This window comes from Ranitomeya imitator, chromosome 4 (genome assembly GCF_032444005.1).
Source record: "Ranitomeya imitator isolate aRanImi1 chromosome 4, aRanImi1.pri, whole genome shotgun sequence".
Lineage (NCBI taxonomy): Eukaryota > Metazoa > Chordata > Amphibia > Anura > Dendrobatidae > Ranitomeya > Ranitomeya imitator.
This window is the reverse complement of record NC_091285.1, coordinates 504,010,108-504,031,154: the sequence shown is the minus strand read 5'-3', so window position 1 is coordinate 504,031,154 and position 21,047 is coordinate 504,010,108. Positions and strand designations below refer to the sequence as shown.

The 21,047-nt window shown below is 42.7% G+C and overlaps 1 protein-coding gene across 5 annotated transcripts in view; it reads right to left on the bottom strand.

Annotated features, from left to right (window-relative positions):
• SLC24A5 (solute carrier family 24 member 5) overlaps positions 1-21,047 on the bottom strand; it is a 164,227-nt gene that overhangs the window by 71,312 nt on the left and 71,868 nt on the right. For 4 of the 5 annotated variants that reach the window (XM_069766017.1, XM_069766019.1, XM_069766021.1 and 1 more), the window contains 2 exons: positions 9,633-9,716; positions 3,511-3,614 (listed from right to left, as the gene is read on the bottom strand). In XM_069766017.1, the coding sequence (XP_069622118.1) occupies positions 3,511-3,614; positions 9,633-9,716 (188 nt within the window). The remainder of the gene's footprint in view (positions 1-3,510; positions 3,615-9,632; positions 9,717-21,047) is intronic. The other variant, XM_069766018.1, reaches the window with a different exon arrangement.

The following is a 21,047-nucleotide window of genomic DNA, read 5'->3' as shown; positions in this document are numbered from 1 at the left end:
CCTCAACGACAACACATATAACATTAAATTTACCCACAAGTGGGATGGAGTTGGTGTTTCATTTTTGGATTTGGAATTGACGGGTCAAATTGGCAAACATATCATTACTAAAACATACCACAAACCGATCAGAGGAAATACTATCCTTCATGCCAATAGTAGCCATAATAAACATACTATAAAGGCTATCCCAGTGGGCAAATTCACTAGAATAAAAAGAAACTGTAGTGTAGAGGGGGATCTTATAGGAGAATATGAACAAATAGAGAGAAAACTTAAAAATCGCAAATATCCCCAATGGACAATAAATCGGGCGAAAAAAATTGTGGAAAAAAAAAGATCGAAAGGAATTAATTACAACTTATGGAAATATAAATCAAAATAGGGAGAACAAACCATATATTTGTTTTCAATATAGCCCACAATATGGAAAAATCAAAGACATTATTCATAGATACTTACCCATCCTGTACGAAGATGATCAGTTATATGATATATTAAGTGCGGGCATTAATGTAGTATCTAGAAGGGCTCCTACCATTGGGAATCAAGTGGCATCTAATATATTTCGCCCTGACAAGGGTCTGAAAACATGGCTCAATTACCCAGGTTTTTTCAGATGCGGCACAAATAACTGCAGTACATGTAAACATGCCCTTGTATCTAAAGTGTTCCAAAATATGGAAAGCACAATGGAATTCAATATAAAACAGTACATCAACTGCAATCATGCCAATGTGGTATATAAAATTAATTGTACAGATTGTAAGTTATCATACGTAGGGTGCACTACTAGGAAGCTTAAAACACGTACGAGGGAACATCTTTACGACATCAAAAATGTACAGGGTGGTAATAGAAATATATCGGCAGCATCTAGTCATTTTGTGATCCATCATAGTCGCAGCATTGCTAGTTTCCAAATTCAGGGAATAGAAAAAGTTTATGTTCCTCCGCGGGGTGGAGACGCCAGGAGGTGGCTTTTAACGCGAGAGGCTTTCTGGATATTCCATTTAAATACCCGATCACCGATGGGGTTAAATAAGCGGAATGAAACAATGTTACATTATTGTTAGATAGGAGGTGTTATAGTTTTACTATATATCTATTTTAGATTTTTTGAATGATTTTACTTAATAGGACCTGGAATAGTGTCATGTGACCTATTAGGATAACCTGATTGGAGGAGTCTCCCTATATAGGATAATTTTACCAGACCAGGATATGGCTGTGAAAAAGATCTCCGGATCGAAACGCGTTGCCGTTTAGCCTTTTCAGCTACAGGGGCTTCATACCGGAGGGAGCCTGTATGACTTACCCATGCGTGTAACTTTTATCGTTTGGATATCAATAAATGTCACGTTTTAAGGAGCTGGATCTCATTTACCTTTTCTTCTGTACTGTTACATACTTAGGCAGTTAACTGGTTCATGCAGCTTTACATGAACACCCGAGCCTTACACTATGGCTGGTCCGAATAACTAAAGCAATTGTTACCGTCCACCTCTCGTGTCTCCCCTTTTCCTCATAGTTTGTAAGCTTGCGAACAGGGCCCTCATTCCTCTTGGTATCTATTTTGAATTGTGATTTCTGTTATGCTATAATGTCTATTGTCTGTACAAGTCCCCTCTTAAATTTGTAAAGTGCTGCGGAATATGTTGGCGCTATATAAATAAAATTATTATTATTATTTTTCATATCTTAACTTAATTTTTTTTTAAATCTGACCAGTGTCACTTTATGTGGCAATAACTCTGGAATGTTTTAACATATGTCAATGATTTTGAGACTGTTTTTTGTGACACACATTACATTTTATGATAATCGTAAATTTAGGAAACATTTTTAGAAAAAAAATACACAAAACATTTCAGAAATTAGGCCCAGTTTCCACGTTCCGTATTGACGGTGCTTTGGACGGAGCGGAAAACCCGCTCCGCCCAAAGAGCCGCCCCCTTCTGTACGCGCTGTGATTCCGGATGTGTTCATTGCACACATCCGGAATCTCCGCACCCCATTCATAGGGCCCTGTGATTTACCTTGCGGCGACGGAGCATCACCGCAAGGTAAACAGACATGCTGCGTTCTAAAAAGACGCGCTGCATGTTCGTAAACGCAGGACCGCCGGATGTGTGTTCGCACGCATAGCGGAGACAAGATTTCATAAAATCCCCTCCACTATGCTGTAACATCTGGACACTGCGGATTGAACGCTGTGGTTGTACGCAGCATCCAATCTGCAGCTAATCCGGATGTAATCCGGCCCGTGGACACATACCCCAAGACGAAAAATGTTGCTAACATCTTAACAGGCATCTATATACGGCAGACGCTATTTGGCCTTGAATTGCCATGGCAAACATCAGGACCACACTATCATGATCTCAGAAAGCTAATGGGGTTTAAAAGGGAGTACACTATTCTGCAATCACACAGACTTTCACAGACTGCTGACTTTTCATTTTAGACCGGACAACCCCTTTAAGTGATCATGTACATATTTTTATGACATTTCTGTGCACGAGTCATAATATATAAAACTATCCTGTGAGATCAGAAAAGCCTTTCCAAAAGATTTCCAATATAGTTTATAGTCTGTTGTGCCCACATCCAAATTGACAAAATAGAGCATGATTTTCACTTACCTGTCCAAGTGGTGTAGAGTTTTTTAATTTTTTTATTTATCCATTTAGGGCAAAAACCACATGTGGCAGTAGCTGAACGATTAAAGGGGTATTCCCATCTCCAAGATCCTATCCCAATATGTAGTAGATGTAATAATATTAGCAAATACCTCCAATTAGACATGTAGTATAGTTCTTCTAATTCGCTTCCCCATGTAGGGCATTGCAATAGCTAAGGTATCCATAGTTACAACCACTGATATAGTGACAGTTAGGTACACAGCTCTTAGTGGTCGTAACCATGGTTACTTAAGTTACTACAATGCCCTACATGAGGTAAGCGTCATAGCAAATGAGAAGAACTATTCAACATTTCTAATTGGAGGTATTCGCTAATATGATTATTAGTACAGCTACTACATATTGAGATAGGATCCTGGAGATGGGAATACCCCTTCCAAATCGTAATATGGCGTACATTACTTGTTCTGTGTTCTAACACATGCTTTCTTCTCTTCCTCTGTCAGCACAGAGCACATGTGTAAGCGGTTTTTAAAACTACAGTATATATTGTGTAGCATACAAATTTCATAAATTGCTTTCTGAGCCATCCTAAAACTCAAATAGCTAAAATGATGTAAAGGACTGTACGTGAGTGACTAAAACAATGTCCTGTGCATAGCAAATAGATTTTTCACTAAACATCTTTTGCTTACATTCACATTTCAATAATATGGAGCAATTGTGTTATCGCTAAGTAATGACATGTATGATGTTTATTTTACTCCTGATATACAATTTTCATGGATTCTTGTCTGCATAAAATATCCTATAAAATATACAATATACAACGAGCTGAAAAGAAAAGCTGTACAGAGTACTATACCGTAGATGATAACAGGCAGCAGGCAGCACATATCCCAAGGAGATTGTACACAGCTGAGCCAACAATAGTGCTCACTCCAATATCTCCCTTGGTGACAAACACACCTGCAAAACAAAGAAAAAAAATACAATTAATGGGGATTACATATAATATGTATCTGAATTGTAAATTCTATTGGCTTTAGATCTAACATTCTTTATGTATGAAGACTCATGAATCCGGTATTATTTAAGCACTTTCACTATCTCCATTGCAGTTGAATTGAACAGCATTTCTTTCTGTAATGGTATATCCAAACAAAACAGTTGAGGAATGGTTAAAAAAAAAGAAAATCAAAAGATTAAAAGAAAAAAAAATGTTATGCAGCGTTACCCTGATCTCACATGTGGCTATTACTGCCCTGGAAAGTATGGTAAAACCACATATTTTTTTTTGGTTGTGGTTTTCAGCTATCCATCATGTGAACATAAGCCAGAGCTGTCCCAACAACCCCCATCACACCCCATATAATAGGCAAAACTCAAGTGTGTTGAATGCCTTGAAAAGGCAGTGTCAGACTGGAGCACGTTGAGTACATGGGAGAAAATCATTCTTGGGTCCACCATACTTAAAACACTGTACGTACCTTCCCTTACTACAGTGAATGAAAATCATTTGATCCCTTGCTGATTTTGTAAGCTTGCCCACTGACAAAGACATGAACAGTCTATCATTTTTAGGGTAGGTTAATTTTAACATTGAGAGCTAGAATATCAAAAATAAAATTCAGAAAATCACATTGTATAAAATTATATAGATTTATTGCATTTTCAGTGAGAAATAAGTACTTCATTCCCCTGGCAAACAAGACTTAATACCTGGTGGCAAAACCCTTGTTGGCAAGCACAGCAGACGTTTTTTGTAGTTGATAATGAGGTTTGCGCACACGTCAGGAGGAATTTTGATCCACTCCTCTTTGCAGATCATCTCTAAATCATTAAGATTTTGAGGCTGTCACTTGGTAACTCCCAACTTCAACTCCCTCCATTAAGTTTTCCATGGGATTAAGGTATGGAGACTGGCTAGGCCACTCCATGACCTTAATGTGCTTCTTTTTGAGCCACTTCTTTGTTGCCTTGGCTGTATGTTTTGGACTACTGTCTTGCTGGAAGACCCAGCCACGACCAATTTTTAATGTCCTAGCGGAGGGAAGAAGGTGGTCACTCAGGATTTTATGGTACATGGCTCCATCCATTCTCCCATTGATGTGGTGAATTAGTCATGTGCCCATAGCAGAGAAACACCCCAAAGCATAATGCTTCTACCTCCATGCTTGACAGTGGGAACAGTGTTCTTTGGGTTATAGGCAGCATTTCTCTTCCACCAAACACGGCGAGTTGAGTTAATGCCAAAGACCTAAATTTTTGTCTCATCTGACCACAGCATCTTCTCCCAATCTCTCACAGAATCAACCAGCTGTTCCTTGGCAAACTTCAGACGGGCCTGCACATGTGCCTTCTTGAGCAGGGGGATCTTGCGGGCACTGCCGGATTTTAAACCTTTACGGTGTAATGTGCTACCAATGGTTTTCTTGGTGACTGTGGTCCCAGCTGCCTTGAGATCATTAACCAGTTCCCCCTGTGTAGTTTTAGGCTCTCTTACCTTCCTCATGATCAAGAATACCCAGGAGGTGAGATTTTGCATGGTGCCTCAGATCAATGTCGATTGATAGTCATTTTGTATTTCATACATATTCTTACTTATTGCACCAACAGTTGTCTCCTTCTCACCCAGCGTCTTACTTATGGTTTTGTAGCCCATTCCAGCTTTGTGCAGGTCTATGATCTTGTCCCTGACATCCTTATAAAGCTCTTTGGTCTTGCCCATGTTGTAGAAGTTAGAGTTTGACTGATAAATTGAGTCTGTGGACAGGAGTATTTTATAAAGGTGACTTTGTAAGACAGCTGCCTTTAATGCAGATAATGAGTTGATTAGGAGCGTCTAACTACTCTGTAGGAGCCAGAACTCTTAATGGTTGGTAGGGAATCAAATACGTATTTCTCACTGCAAAATGGAAATAAACTTAAATAAATTCATACAATGTGATTTTCTGGATTTTATTTTTGATATTCTATCTCTCAATAATAAAATTAACCTACCTTTAAAAGTATAGACTGTTCATGTCTTTGTCAGTGGGCAAACTTACAAAAGCAGCAAGGGATCAAATAATTATTTCCTTCACTGTATAACCTCCCATCCATACGTATTTAGAGAGCTCTACATAACTCCCGTAAATTACTGGGGGCCATTTCCCCTACAATGCTCAGGCTAGATTCACACTTGCATATTAGTTTATTCCACCAGAAACGTGTGAGAAATAAATGCAGCGTAATATAGTAACAGCTATTACAAAGCTCATTTACACATTGTGGAAAATTTCTGAATAGAAGATCTGCATTATGTAATTTATTTTTGGAAAATTCATCTCAGATTTCACGCTTTTCAAAGCAGAGGGTGAAAACTGTGGAACATTCACAACAAAATCTATAGAAAAATTTACTTTCCTACATGTAAACTGCAAAAAAAAAAATTGTCAGCAAATTTTGTACAAGAGAAAATACACCGCATTCCAAATTATTATGCAAATTGGATTTAAGTGTCAAAGATTTAATTGTTTCATTTTTCAAATGAACTCATGGATGCTATTGTGTCTCAGGGCTCGATGGATCACTGAAATCAATCTTAAACACAAGTGAGAATTAGTTTTCCAGGGGATTCTAATTAAAGGAAAACTACGGTACTTAAAAATGATGTTCCACATTATTAAGCAGTCCACAGTTTTCAAGAAAAGCATCAAATAGTGCAATGCCTTGGTCAAGGGATGAAAACATTAGATATTTCCCGAAAATCTAAGCGTGATCATCGTACTGTTGAGATTTGTGGCTGAATCTGAGCACAGACGTGTTCATGCTGATAAAGGCATAATGAGGAAGGTTTCTGCCAGGCAAGTTCATCAAATTAAGAGAGCAGCTGCTAAAAAGCCATTACAAACCAGCAAACAGATATTTGAAGCTGTTGGTGCCTCTAGGGTCCCTCGAACCTCAAGTTGTAGGATTAGTGATGAGCGAGTGTACTTGTTGCTTGGGTTTTTCCGAGCACGCTTGGGAGACCTCTGAGTATTTATGACTGCTCAGAGATTTAGTTTTCATCACGGCAGCTGAATGAATTACAGCTCCTGACGAAGCCAAGGTGGTGAAACGCGCGTCGAGGCTCCCTTTAACCTGCTGCACGCCCGCACTCCTCTGCCATGACATCCCAAGGTAACGTTTATTAGTCAGTTTCGGCATAACGTCTATTACTTTTTCCGCACTGCATTACATCATATGATATGGATCTTAGACCTGGGGTGCTTTATTAGCCAATCTTTCAGGTATCATTACGGAATTATCATTAGTGGCTCTGGTGCCTATTCATGGCATCTGACATATGAGTGGTAGTGGGGTCTGCAGCAGTGATACATGTGTTCTCCTTTAGCGCCCTGTTATACCATCTTAGGCGCCTATCTTTTAGCTGTTCTTTCACCATTGGTTGCTATTGTCTCTTATATGTATTTATATTTTGTGATATTTCTCTTTAATAAAATTATAGATTTATAGTCCCTCTTTGTTTGGTATGGATTCTTGTGCACTGTCACTTTAATGAACTGTGAATTTCTAGCTAATATGACTATTCCGTACCCTGTTTTGTTCGGTTTATATAGAATTACAGCTACTAGCCTGCTTGATTACATGTCGGGATTCCCTAGAAACCGGGCAATCCCCACATGTACTCAGCTTGGCTAGTAGCTGTAAATCATTCAGCTGCCTTGATGAAAACTAAATCTACGAGCAGTCATAAATACTCGGAGGTCACCCGAGCGTGCACGGGAAAACCCGAGCAACGAGTACACTCGCTCATCACTTTGTAGGATCCTTCAAAGGCTTGTTTTGGTTCATAAACCTACTATTCGGCCACCCCTAAACAGTGTTCACAAGCAGAAACGGTTGCAGTGGGCCCAGACATACATGAAGACTAATTTTCAAACTTGTTTACTGATGAGTGTCGAGCAACACTGGATGGTCCAGATGGATGGAGTAGTGGATGGTTGGTGAATGTCCACCATGTCCCAACAAGGCTGCGACGTCAGCAAGGAGGTGGAGGAGTTATGTTTTGGGCCGGAATCATGGGGAAACAGCTGGTAGGGCCCCTTAAGGTTCCTGAAGGTGTGAAAATTACCTCTGCAAAGTATATAGAGTTTCTGACTGACAACTTTCTTCCATGGTATAAAAAGCAGAAACGTGCTTTCAGGAGCAAAATCATCTTCATGCATGACAATGCACCATCTCATGCTGCAAAGAATACCTCTGAGTCATTGGCTGCTATGGGCATAAAAAGAGATAAACTCATGGTGTGGCCACCATCTTCCCCTGACCTCAACCCTATAGAGAACCTTTGGAGTATCATCAAGCAAAAGATCTATGAGGGTGGGAGGCAGTTCACATCAAAACAGCAGCTCTGGAAGGCTATTCTGACTTCATGCAAAGAAATACAAGCAGAAATTCTCCAAAAACTCACAAGTTCAATGGATGCAAGAATTGTGAAGGTGATATCAAAGAAGGGTTTCTATGTTAACATGTAACTTGGCCTGTTAGGATGCTTTGGGGTTAAATAGCTTTTTGTGTTCAGTGAATGTGACCTCCTAATGCTGCAAATTCAACAAATGAGCATTTTCAGTTCTTTAAAACATATCAAATGTTTAGAAATTCTACTGTGCCTAATAATTTGGAACAGTGCATTTTGAGGTTTTATTCATTTTGGAGATTACACTGTTACCATTGGGTGTTTTTTCCAATAAAATTCGATGTATACTCTAACGTGTGATGACTTATTAGACCGACTGTCATTTGCACCGACCATTTAGGAAAATCCGAGAAAAATATCATTTGCATAATAATTTGGAACATGGTGTACACTTACTAAACATGGCGGTGTTGGGAGTGGGGCCTTCCACTGGTTATGTCCTTAATGGCGATAGTATATGACCCATTAATCCATAACTAAACTGCTGCAACAGTTAAGTGTGAGTGTGGTAAGCCCTCATCAAGTTGGGGTGATATGGATAGAAAAAAAAAGGAAGGACCTCATTCACCTCTAAATGACTGATGGACAGCCTCCAAGACCACTCATATCATCCCTGACAGAGCTCCCCCCACTCATATCACTGCTGATTGAGGCCCTCAATCGTATCACTCCTGACTGTGCCCCCCATTCATATTACTCCAGACTGATGCCCTCCCATTCATATCACTCCTGACTGAGACCCCCCAGTCTATGAGGGAGGGAGATCCAGAAGGTACAAAACAACCCTAGCACTAACTGGCTGATCTAACAGACAAAAGCTGAATCTAGACATGTCATGGTGCACTTTATGATCAGCTTGTCAAGGGGCCCATTCCATAGCCTCCTTTACACATATAGTAATTTGCTGACAATAATTTACCCAATTGCTCTACTGGCAGCTCTCTTCCCCAACTCTCCCATACACAGGAGCGCTTCCTCCCCCGAGTACTCTAGTGTTTTCTATGAGAGAGTCACTTTCAGACCCCTCTGACAACAGCTTATCTCTAGGGAACATATGGATCGGCAGCCCGAAATTGAATGTGCCGGATCCTTAAAGAGGTGGTCCACTACTTTTACATTGATGCCCTATCCTTAGGATAGGGCACCAATGTCTGATCGCCTGGAATCCGGCATTCCCGCAGATCAGCATCTACTGGTGGCAGCGTCCGCTGGCCGGAAGTGCTTGCTTGCAGAGCTTGTAGGTGCTATGGTGGGATACAACACATCCGTCTCCTATTCAATTCAAAGGAGGCAGATGTGCAGTAACAAGCCCTGGCCACTACAAGTAGATGGCCAAGCTCTTCATGTAAGTACTTCTGGCTAGTAGTTGATCGGGGGGGGGGGGGGGGGTACCGGACCCAGCTGATCAGACATTGATGCCTTATCTTAAGGATAGAGCATCAATCTAAAAGTAGTAGACAACAGCAGAGATCTATTTTAGAACATTTTGGTAACCATTCCCAAACCTATTGTATATCACATACCTAGAAATGCTGTGACTAGCTCTGGTGCAGAACTTCCTACTGCCATAAAGGTAGCTCCTGCAACATCCTGGGATAGGCCAAGACCTTGTGAAGCACCACACATACAAGAAAAAAGAAAATTCTGTTTAGAAACCATAATGCATAAATGTATATATCACAGAATACATGCAGATGAGCGAACACAGTCACAGGAGACAAAATGGGGCACGTGGTATGACAATGAAAGCCCCACTATGAGGCAAAGGTACATAGGGCAGCAAACTATTAGTAAAAATCACCTTTATGCAACAACTTGTAAGGCTGAAGGTATTGAAAAAACCCAGATTTTGGACCCCCTACATATAAACTCATGCCACAAATTGCACAGCAAGTGATAGGTGGTATCCAACTACAGTGTCCACATGACTGCAAATAGATACAATAAGGGATCATTCACACAACCATATTTTCGCTCCGAGTGCTGTCTGTGAAAAAAACAGAAATCACTCAGACCAATGTTACTGAATGGGGCAGTCTAGAATTTTTTCCCTGACCGAACCTGCGTGTGGAAAAAAATTGCAACATGCACTAGTGTATTCCTTAAATTGGATGACACACTTGTCCATTAAAGTCAATGAGTGCGCAACAAAATTGGACGACAGTATAGCATCAGTATTTTTACGGATATATTGTAATTCCGCAACATAAGAAACTGTGAATGGTTCTATAAATGATTAATAGGTGCGGTGTAAAAATAATAATAATAAAAAAAAGCAGATAAAAATAGTTCCACTATTCAAGACGAAATTCTGAACAAATATTTTCTATAAATGAACGAGTATAAGAAAAATACCATAGGACCCACCAGTCACAACATGAGTGTCAATAGAAAATGTTTCTTTTGAGTTAAGCATAATGCGTCTTGACAGTGGTGGATGCCTTGGAAGCAGTTTTCTTATTCTTAAAGGGTGGTCCGGCCTACAAAGTCATTTTCATCCTAAATCCCCATCTATTTAATTGTCATAATCTAAACAAATTTCTAATATATACGATTTTACTCCTTCACAACAACATGGGAAGTACACTTACGTCTTATGTCGCGTCCCTGCCTTTGATGCAGGCTCGCACAGAGGCTCATCTTTGCCCGTGTATAATCAGCCATCGTGTGCCTTTAACCCCTTAATGACCGCCGATACGCCTTCTCAAGGCGGCAATTTAGGGTACTTAAACCACAGTGCCGTTAATTAACGGCGCTGTGGAAAACTTGTATAGCACCCCCCAGAGTTGGATTTTCTCTGGGGTCTCAGCTGCCGGGGGTAGCCGAGACCCCAGAGAACATGATTTGGGTCGGGTTTTACCGACCCCGGTTTTGTGATTGCTGTTATTAACTGTATAACAGTGGCCGTAAAAAAAATAAAAAAAATTCTCTCTCCTCTGATGTGATCAGAGGAGAGAGAAATAGGGTCTCCTATCCACCCCCCGGTACCTCCCGAGCTCCTCGGCCCTCCTGCTTCCTTCCATGGGCGCCGCCATCTTCTCCCAGGAACAAAATGGCGGGAACATGTGCATTACGCCCACCTAGATCTGTCGGCGGCACCTGGAAACAATAGGAAGATTTTCCCTATTGGTTCATTTTGGTCACTGTGATAGGGTCTATCACAGCGATGTAAAAAAAAAGTAAATAAACCCCCCCTTTATCACCCCCTTAGGCTGGTTTCACATTTGCGTTTTTTGCCACTGCGTTTTAGCACAAAAAAAACGCATGCGTTTTTTTTCCTATCCTTAACCCCTTCATGACCCAGCCTATTTTGACCTTAATGACCTGGCCGTTTTTTGCAATTCTGACCAGTGTCCCTTTATGAGGTAATAACTCAGGAACGCTTCAACGGATCCTAGCGGTTCTGAGATTGTTTTTTCGTGACATATTGGGCTTCATGTTAGTGGTAAATTTAGGTCAATAAATTCTGCGTTTATTTGTGATAAAAACGGAAATTTGGCGAAAATTTTGAAAATTTCGCAATTTTCACATTTTGAATTTTTATTCTGTTAAACCAGAGAGTTATGTGACACAAAATAGTTAATAAATAACATTTCCCACATGTCTACTTTACACCAGCACAATTTTGGAAACAAAATTTTTTTTTGCTAGGAAGTTATAAGAGTTAAAATTTGACCAGCGATTTCTCATTTTTACAACGAAATTTACAAAACCATTTTTTTTAGGGACCACCTCACATTTGAAGTCAGTTTGAGGGGTCTATATGGCTGAAAATACCCAAAAGTGACACCATTCTAAAAAATGCACCCCTCAAGGTGCACAAAACCACATTCAAGAAGTTTTTTAACCCTTCAGGTGCTTCACAGCAGCAGAAGCAACATGGAAGGAAAAAATGAACATTTAACTTTTTAGTCACAAAAATTATCTTTTAGCAACATTTTTTTTATTTTCCCAATGGTACAAGGAGAAACTGAACCACGAAAGTTGTTGTCCAATTTGTCCTGAGTACGCTGATACCTCATATGTGGTGGTAAACCACTGTTTGGGCGCACGGCAGGGCTTGGAAGGGAAGGAGCGCCATTTGACTTTTTGAATGAAAAATTGGCTCCACTCTTTAGCGGACACCATGTCACGTTTGGAGAGCCCCCGTGTGCCTAAAAATTGGAGCTCCCCCACACGTGACCCCATTTTGGAAACTAGACGCCCCAAGGAACTTATCTAGATGCATAGTGAGAACTTTGAACCCCCGGGGGCTTCACAAATTGATCCGTAAAAATGAAAAAGTACTTTTTTTTCACAAAAAAATTCTTTTAGCCTCAATTTTTTTCATTTTCACATGGGTAACAGGATAAAATGGATCCTAAAATTTGTTGGGCAATTTCTCATGAGTACGCCGATACCTCACATGTGGGGGTAAACCACTGTTTGGGCACATGGTAAGGTTCGGAAGGGAAGGAGCGCCATTTGACTTTTTGAATGAAAAATTATCTCCATCGTTAGCGGACACCATGTCGTGTTTGGAGAGCCCCCGTGTGCCTAAACATTGGAGCTCCCCCACAAATGACCCCATTTTGGAAACTAGACCCCCCAAGGAACTTATCTAGATGCATATTGAGCACTTTAAACCCTCAGGTGCTTCACAAATTGATCTGTAAAAATGAAAAAGTACTTTTTTTTTCACAAAAAAATTCTTTTCGCCTCAGTTTTTCATTTTCACATGGGCAATAGGATAAAATGAATCCTAAAATTTGTTGGGCAATTTCTCCCGAGTACGCCGATACCTCATATGTGGGGGTAAACCACTGTTTGGGCACACGGCAGGGCTCGGAAGGGAAGGCGCGCCATTTGACTTTTTGAATGGAAAATTAGCTCCAATTGTTAGCGGACACCATGTCGCGTTTAGAGAGCCCCTGTGTGCCTATGCATTGGAGCTCCCCCACAAGTGACCCCATTTTGGAAACTAGACCCCCCAAGGAACTTATCTAGATGCATATTGAGCACTTTAAACCCCCAGGTGCTTCACAGAAGTTTATAATGCAGAGCCATGAAAATAAAAAATAATTTTTCTTTCCTCAAAAATGATTTTTAGCCTGGAATTTCCTATTTTGCCAAGGGTAATAGGAGAAATTGGACCGCAAATGTTGTTGTCCAGTTTGTCCTGAGTACGCTGATACCCCATATGTGGGGGTAAACCACTGTTTGGGCGCACGGCAGGGCTCGGAAGGGAAGGCACGCCAATTGGCTTTTTAAATGGAAAATTAGCTCCAATCATTAGCGGACACCATGTCACGTTTGGAGAGCCCCTGTGTGCCTAAACATTGGAGATCCCCCACATATGACCCCATTTTGGAAACTAGACCCCTAAAGGAACTAATCTAGATGTGTGGTGAGGACTTTGAACTTCCAAGTGCTTCACAGAAGTTTATAACGCAGAGCCATGAAAATAAAATAAAAATTTTATTTTCTCTAAAATGATTTTTTAGCCTGCAATTTATTATTTTCCCAAGGGTAAAAGGAGAAATTTGACCCCAAAAGTTGTTGTACAGTTTCTCCTGAGTACGCTGATACCCCATATGTGGGGGTAAACCACAGTTTGGGCACATGTCGGGGCTCGGAAGTCAAGTAGTGACATTTTGAAATGCAGACTTTGATGGAATGCTCTGCGGGCGTTACGTTGCGTTTGCAGAGCCCCTGATGTGGCTAAACAGTAGAAACCCCCCACAAGTGACCCCATTTTAGAAACTAGACCCCGAAAGGAACTTATCTAGATGTGAGGTGAGCACTTTGAACCCCCAAGTGCTTCACAGAAGTTTATAACACAGAGCAGTGAAAATAATAAATACGTTTTCTTTCCTCAAAAATAATTTTTTAGCCCAGAATTTTTTATTTTCCCAAGGGTTACAGGAGAAATTGGACCCCAAAAGTTGTTGTCCAGTTTCTCCTGAGTACGCTGATACCCCATATGTGGGGGTAAACCACTGTTTGGGCACACGTCGGGGCTCAGAAGGGAAGTAGTGACTTTTGAAATGCAGACTTTGATGGAATGGTCTGCGGGCGTCACGTTGCGTTTGCAGAGCCCCTGGTGTGCCTAAACAGTAGAAACCCCCCACAAGTGACCCCATTTTGGAAACTAGACCCCCCAAGGAACTTATCTAGATATGTGGTGAGCACTTTGAACCCCCAAGTGCTTCACAGACGTTTACAACGCAGAGCCGTGAAAATAAAAAATCATTTTTCTTTCCTCAAAAATGATGTTTTAGCAAGCAATTTTTTATTTTCTCAAGGGTAACAGGAGAAATTGGACCCCAGTAATTGTTGCCCAGTTTGTCCTGAGTACGCTGATACCCCATATGTGGGGGTAAACCACTGTTTGGGCACATGTCGGGGCTCGGAAGTCAAGTAGTGACGTTTTGAAATGCAGACTTTGATGGAATGGTCTGCGGGCGTCACGTTGCGTTTGCAGAGCCCCTGGTGTGCCTAAACAGTAGAAACCCCCCACAAGTGACCCCATTTTGGAAACTAGACCCCCCAAGGAACTTATCTAGATATGTGGTGAGCACTTTGAACCCCCAAGTGCTTCACAGACGTTTACAACGCAGAGCCGTGAAAATAAAAAATCATTTTTCTTTCCTCAAAAATGATGTTTTAGCAAGCAATTTTTTATTTTCTCAAGGGTAACAGGAGAAATTGGACCCCAGTAATTGTTGCCCAGTTTGTCCTGAGTACGCTGATACCCCATATGTGGGGGTAAACCACTGTTTGGGCACATGTCGGGGCTCGGAAGTCAAGTAGTGACGTTTTGAAATGCAGACTTTGATGGAATGGTCTGCGGGCGTCACGTTGCGTTTGCAGAGCCCCTGGTGTGCCTAAACAGTAGAAACCCCCCACAAGTGACCCCATTTTGGAAACTAGACCCCCCAAGGAACTTATCTAGATATGTGGTGAGCACTTTGAACCCCCAAGTGCTTCACAGACGTTTACAACGCAGAGCCGTGAAAATAAAAAATCATTTTACTTTCCTCAAAAATGATGTTTTAGCAAGCAATTTTTTATTTTCTCAAGGGTAACAGGAGAAATTGGACCCCAGTAATTGTTGCCCAGTTTGTCCTGAGTACACTGATACCCCATATGTGGGGGTAAACCACTGTTTGGGCACACGTCGGGGCTCGGAAGGGAAGGAGCACCATTTGACTTTTTGAATGAAAGATTGGCTGGAATCAATGGTGGCGCCATGTTGCGTTTGGAGACCCCTGATGTGCCTAAACAGTGGAAACCCCTCAATTCTAACGCCAACACACCCCTAACCCTTATCCCAACTGTAGCCGTAACCCTAACCACAACCCTAACCGCAACACACCCCTAACCACAACCCTAACCCCAACACACCCCTAACCCTAACCACAACCCTAATTCCAACCCAACCCTAACCCTAAGGCTATGTACCCACGTTGCGGATTCGTGTGAGATTTTTCCGCACCATTTTTGAAAAATCCGCGGGTAAAAGGCACTGCGTTTTACCTGCGGATTTACTGCGGATTTCACCTGCGGATTCCTATTGAGGAATAGGTGTAAAACGCTGCGGAATCCGCACAAAGAATTGACATGCTGCGGAAAATACAACGCAGCGTTTCCGTGCGGTATTTTCCGCACCATGGGCACAGCGGATTTGGTTTTCCATAGGTTTACATGGTACTGTAAACCTGATGGAACACTGCTGCGGATCCGCAGCGGCCAATCCGCTGCGGATCCGCAGCCAAATCCGCACCTTGTGCACATAGCCTAATTCTAAAGGTATGTGCACACGCTTCGGAAAACGCTGCGGATCCGCAGCAGTTTCCCATGAGTTTACATTTCAATGTAAACCTATGGGAAACAAAAATCGCTGTACACATGCTGCGGAAAAACTGCACGGAAACGCAGCGGTTTACATTCCGCAGCATGTCACTTCTTTCTGCGGATTCCACAGCGGTTTTACAACTGCTCCAATAGAAAATCGCAGTTGTAAAACCGCAGTGAAATGCGCAGAAAAACCGCGGTAAATCTGCCATAAATCCGCAGCGGTTTAGCACTGCGGATTTATCAAATCCGCTGCGGAAAAATCCGCAGAGGACCAGAATACGTGTGCACATACCGAAACCCTAACCCTAACCCTACCCCTACCCCTAACCCTACCCCTAACCCTACCCCTAACCCTACCCCTAACCCTACCCCTAACCCTACCCCTAACCCTACCCCTAACCCTACCCCTACCCCTAACCCTACCCCTAACCCTAACCCTAGTTCTAACTCCAACCTTAGTGAAAAAAAAAAAAAATTCTTTATTTTATTATTGTCCCTATCTATGGGGGACAAATGGGGGGGGTCATTTACTGTTTTTTTATTTTGACCACTGTGATAGATTATATCACAGTGATCAAAATTCACATTGGAACGAATCTGCCGGCCGGCAGATTCGGCGGGCGCACTGCGCATGCGCCCGCCATTTTGGAACATGGCGGCGCTCGGGGAAGAAGACGGACGGGACCCCGCCAGGATCGGTAAGTATAAGGGGGGGAGATCAGGGCACAGGGGGGGGAGATCAGGGCACGGGGGAGATCAGGGCACGGGGGGGCGTCGGAGCACGGGGGGGGAGGGATCGGAGCATGGGGGAGAGTGATCGGTGTGCGGGCGGGTGGATCGGTGTGCAGGGGGGGTGGATCGGTGTGCAGGGGGGGTGGTTCGGAGCACGGGGGGGGATCGGAGTGCGGGGGGGTTTGATTGGAGCACGGGGGGGTGTGATTGGAGCACGGGGGGAGCGGGCAGGAGGACGGGGGAGCGGAGCACAGGACGGAGGGGAGCGGACCACAGATCGGGGGGCTGGGGGGGCGATCGGAGGGGTGGGGTGGGGGCACATTAGTATTTCCAGCCATGGCCGATGATATTGCAGCATCGGCCATGGCTGGATTGTAATATTTCACCATTTTTTTAGGTGAAATATTACAAATCGCTCTGATTGGCAGTTTCACTTTCAACAGCCAATCAGAGCGATCGTAGCCACGAGGGGGTGAAGCCACCCCCCCTGGGCTAAACTACCACTCCCCCTGTCCCTGCAGATCGGGTGAAATGGGAGTTAACCCTTTCACCCGGCCTGCAGGGACGCGATCTTTCTGTGACACAGCATATGCGTCACAGGTCGGATTGGCACCGACTTTCATGACGCATACGCTGTGTCACAGGTCGGGAAGGGGTTAACATGAAAAACGCATGCGTTTTGCCGCATTTGACGATGCATGCATCGTTTCTATGCTTGCGTTTTGTTGCGGAAATGCAACATGTAGTAATTTCTAGAGGCTTTTTTTGCTGCGTTTGCTTGCGTTTTTAAATGCATGCGTTTCAATAGAAAAAAACAAGAATACACACTGATAAGCCACCCCGCACCATAAAGGTGATAAAGGGATCCAAACCCTAACCCTAACCCTAGGGATCCTAACCCTAGGGATCCTAACCCTAACTATTTCTGTTTATAGTGGGTTTTCTAGTTGATTTTAATGATTGGCAGCTGTCACACACTTCTCACCATGCGTTTCAAAAACGCAAACGCAGGAAAAAACGTATGTAAGCGTGTCAAAACGGCGCTTTTTTTACCACATGCAAAAACGCATGCGTCTAAAAAAATGCAGCATTTGCACGCTTTTTTTCACCACCTGCGTTTGCGTTTTAAACGTTGCGTTTTTAAACGCAAATGTGAAACTAGCCTTAGTTAGGGAAAAATAATAAATTTGAGAAAATTTCCAGTTAGGGGTACGGTTGGACTAAAGTGAGTTGGGCTAAAGTTAGGGTTGGGGCTAAAGTTACGGTTAGGGCGTGTTGGAATTAGGGTTAGGTTTGGGATTAGGGTTAGCGGTGGGTTGGGGTTAGGGTTGTAATTAGGATTATGGTTAGGGTTGGGGGGGGGTGTTGGGGTTAGGGTTGGAGTTAGAACTGGGAAGTTTCCACTGTTTAGGTGCAGGGGGTCTCCAAACGCGACATGACTCCACCATTGATTCCAGCCAATTTTGCGTTCAAAAAGTCAAATGGTGCTCCCTCCCTTTTGAGCACTCTGCCGTGCACCTAAACAGTGGTTTACCGCCACATGTGGGGCATCAGCGTACTCAGGACAAGTTGGACAACAACATATTGCGGTCCAGTTTCTCCTGTTACCCTTGGGAAAATAAAAAATTGGGGCCAAAAAAAATGATTGTTGTGGAAAAAAATTATTTTTTATTTTCACGGCTCTGCATTATAACCTTCTGTGAAGCACTTGGGCGTTCAAAGTTCTCACCACACATCTAGATAAGCTCCTTGGGGGTCTAGTTTCCAAAATGCGGTTACTTGTGGGAGTTTCCACTGTTTAGGCACATCAGGAGCTCTCCAAACGCGACATGGCGTCCAATCTCAATTCCAGCCAATTCTGCATTGAAAAAGTCAAATGGCGCTCCATCCCTTCCGAGCTCTGCCATGTGCCCAAACAATGGTTTACCCCCACATATGGGGCATCAGTGTACTCAGGAAAAATTGCACAACAACTTTTGGGGTCTAATTTCTCCTGTTACCCTTGTGTAAATAAAAATTTGGGGGCGAAAAGATCATTTTTGTGGAAAAAAAAATATTTTTTATTTTCACGGCTCTACGTTATAAACTTCTGTGAAGCATTTGAGGGTTCAAAGTGCTCACTACACATCTAGATAAGTTCCTTAAGGGGTCTAGTTTCCAAAATGGTGTTACTTATGGGAGGTTTCCACTGTTGAGGCACATTAGGGGCTCTCCAAACGCGACATGGCCTCCGCTCTCAATTCCAACTAATTCTGCATTGAAAAAAGTCAAACGGCACGCCTTCTCTTCCAAGCTCTGCCGTGTGCCCAAACAGTGGTTTACCCCCACATATGGGAAATCGGCGTATTCAGGAGAAATTCAGGCCTCTCTGACCTTTCCCGGCGCCTGCGCACTGCAGAACTTTGCTCTGCCCTCAAAAGGGTAGACAAAGTACGCCTGCGCAGGAGCCATGGCAAGAAGACAAGAGGATGTCATCGTATGAAGACAGGAGGCGCTGGACCGGACCGCGACGCCCATCGGACCCGGACCGCCCATGGGTGAGTATAATATAACCTTTATTTCTCATCTTTCAGGTTACATCGGGGGCTTCTGTAATGCTGTAGATAAGACCCTGATGCTGGTGGCCGCAGCTCATATACGATTCTGGGGGTGACAGACTCCCTTTAACCATCTCAGGCAGATGTCTGACCAGTCTCTGAAAACTTCCATTGAAGGAGAACTCAACACTAGTGATGAGCGAATATACTCTTTACTCGAGATTTCCCGAGCACGCTCGGGTGTCCTCCGAGTATTTTTTAGTGCTCGGAGATTTAGTTTTCTTCGCCGCAGCTGGATGATTTACAGCTACTAGAATGCTTGATTACATCCTTAATGTCAAAAAGTCAGTATAATTGGCTATACATACACATACATACATATATATACATATACACTGTGTGCAGAATTACTGTATTAGACAAGTTGTATTTTGATCACATGATACTTTTTATACATGTTGCCCTACCCCGAGCTGTTCAGACTTAAGAGCCAACTATCAATTAAGTAAATCAGGTGATGTGCATCTCTAATGAGGAGGGGTGTTGTCTAATGACATCAAAACCCTATATAAAAGGTGTGCTTAGGCAACTTCCTTTCCTTTGGCAAAATGGGTCAGAAGAGAGATTTGATGGGCTCTGAAAATTCCAAAATTGTGAGATATCTTGCAGAGGGATGCAGCAGTCTTGAAACTGCCAAACTTTTAAAGCGTGATCACCGAACAATCAAGCGTTTTATGGCCAATAGCCAACAGGGTCGCAAGAAGTTTGTTGGGCAAAAAAGGCGCAAAATAACTGCCCATGAATTGAGGAAAATCAAGCGTGAAGCTGCCATTTGCCACCATTTTTGCCATATTTCAGAGCTGCAATGTTACTGGAGTAACAAAAAGCACAAGGTGTGCGATACGCAGGGACATGGCCAAGGTAAGGAAGGCTGAACAACGACCACCTTTGAACAAGAAACATAAGATAAAACATCAAGACTGAGCCAAGAAATATCTCAAGACTGACTTTTCAAAGGTTTTATGGACTGATGAAATGAGAGTGACTCTTGATGGGCCAGAGGCTGGATCAGTAAAGGTCAGAGAGCTCCACTCCGACTCAGATGCCAGCAAGGTGGAGGTGGGGTACTGGTATGGGCTGGTATCACCAAAGATGAACTTGTGGGACCTTTTCGGGTTGAGGATGGAGTGAAGCTCAACTCCCAGACCTACTGCCAGTTTCTGGAAGACAACTTCTTCAAGCAGTGGTACAGGAAGAAGTGGGTATCGTTCAAGAAAAACATGATTTTCACGCAGGACAATGCTCCATCACGTGCCTCCAACTACTCCACAGTGTGGCTGGCCAGTAAAGGTCTCAAAGAAGAAAAAATAATGACATGGCCCCCTTGTTCACCTTATCTGAACCCCATAGAGAACCTGTGGTCCCTCACAAAATGTGAGATCTACAGGGAGGGAAAATAGTCCACCTCTCGGCACAGGGTCTGGGAGGCTGTGGTGGCTGCTGCACGCAATGTTGATCGTAAACAGATCAAACAACTGACAAAATCTATGGATGGAAGGCTGTTGAGTGTCATCATAAAGAAAGGTGGCTATATTAGTCACTAATATTTTGGGGTTTTGTTTTTGAATGTAAGAAATGTTTATTTCTAAATTTTGTGCAGTTATATTGGTTTACCTGGTGAAAATAAACAAATGAGATGGGAATATATTTGGTTTGTATTAAGTTGCCTAGATAATAGTACAGTAATAGTTACCTGCAAAAACAGATATCCTCCTAAGATAGCCAAATCTAAAAAAAAAAAAAAACACTCCAACTTCCAAAAATATTAAG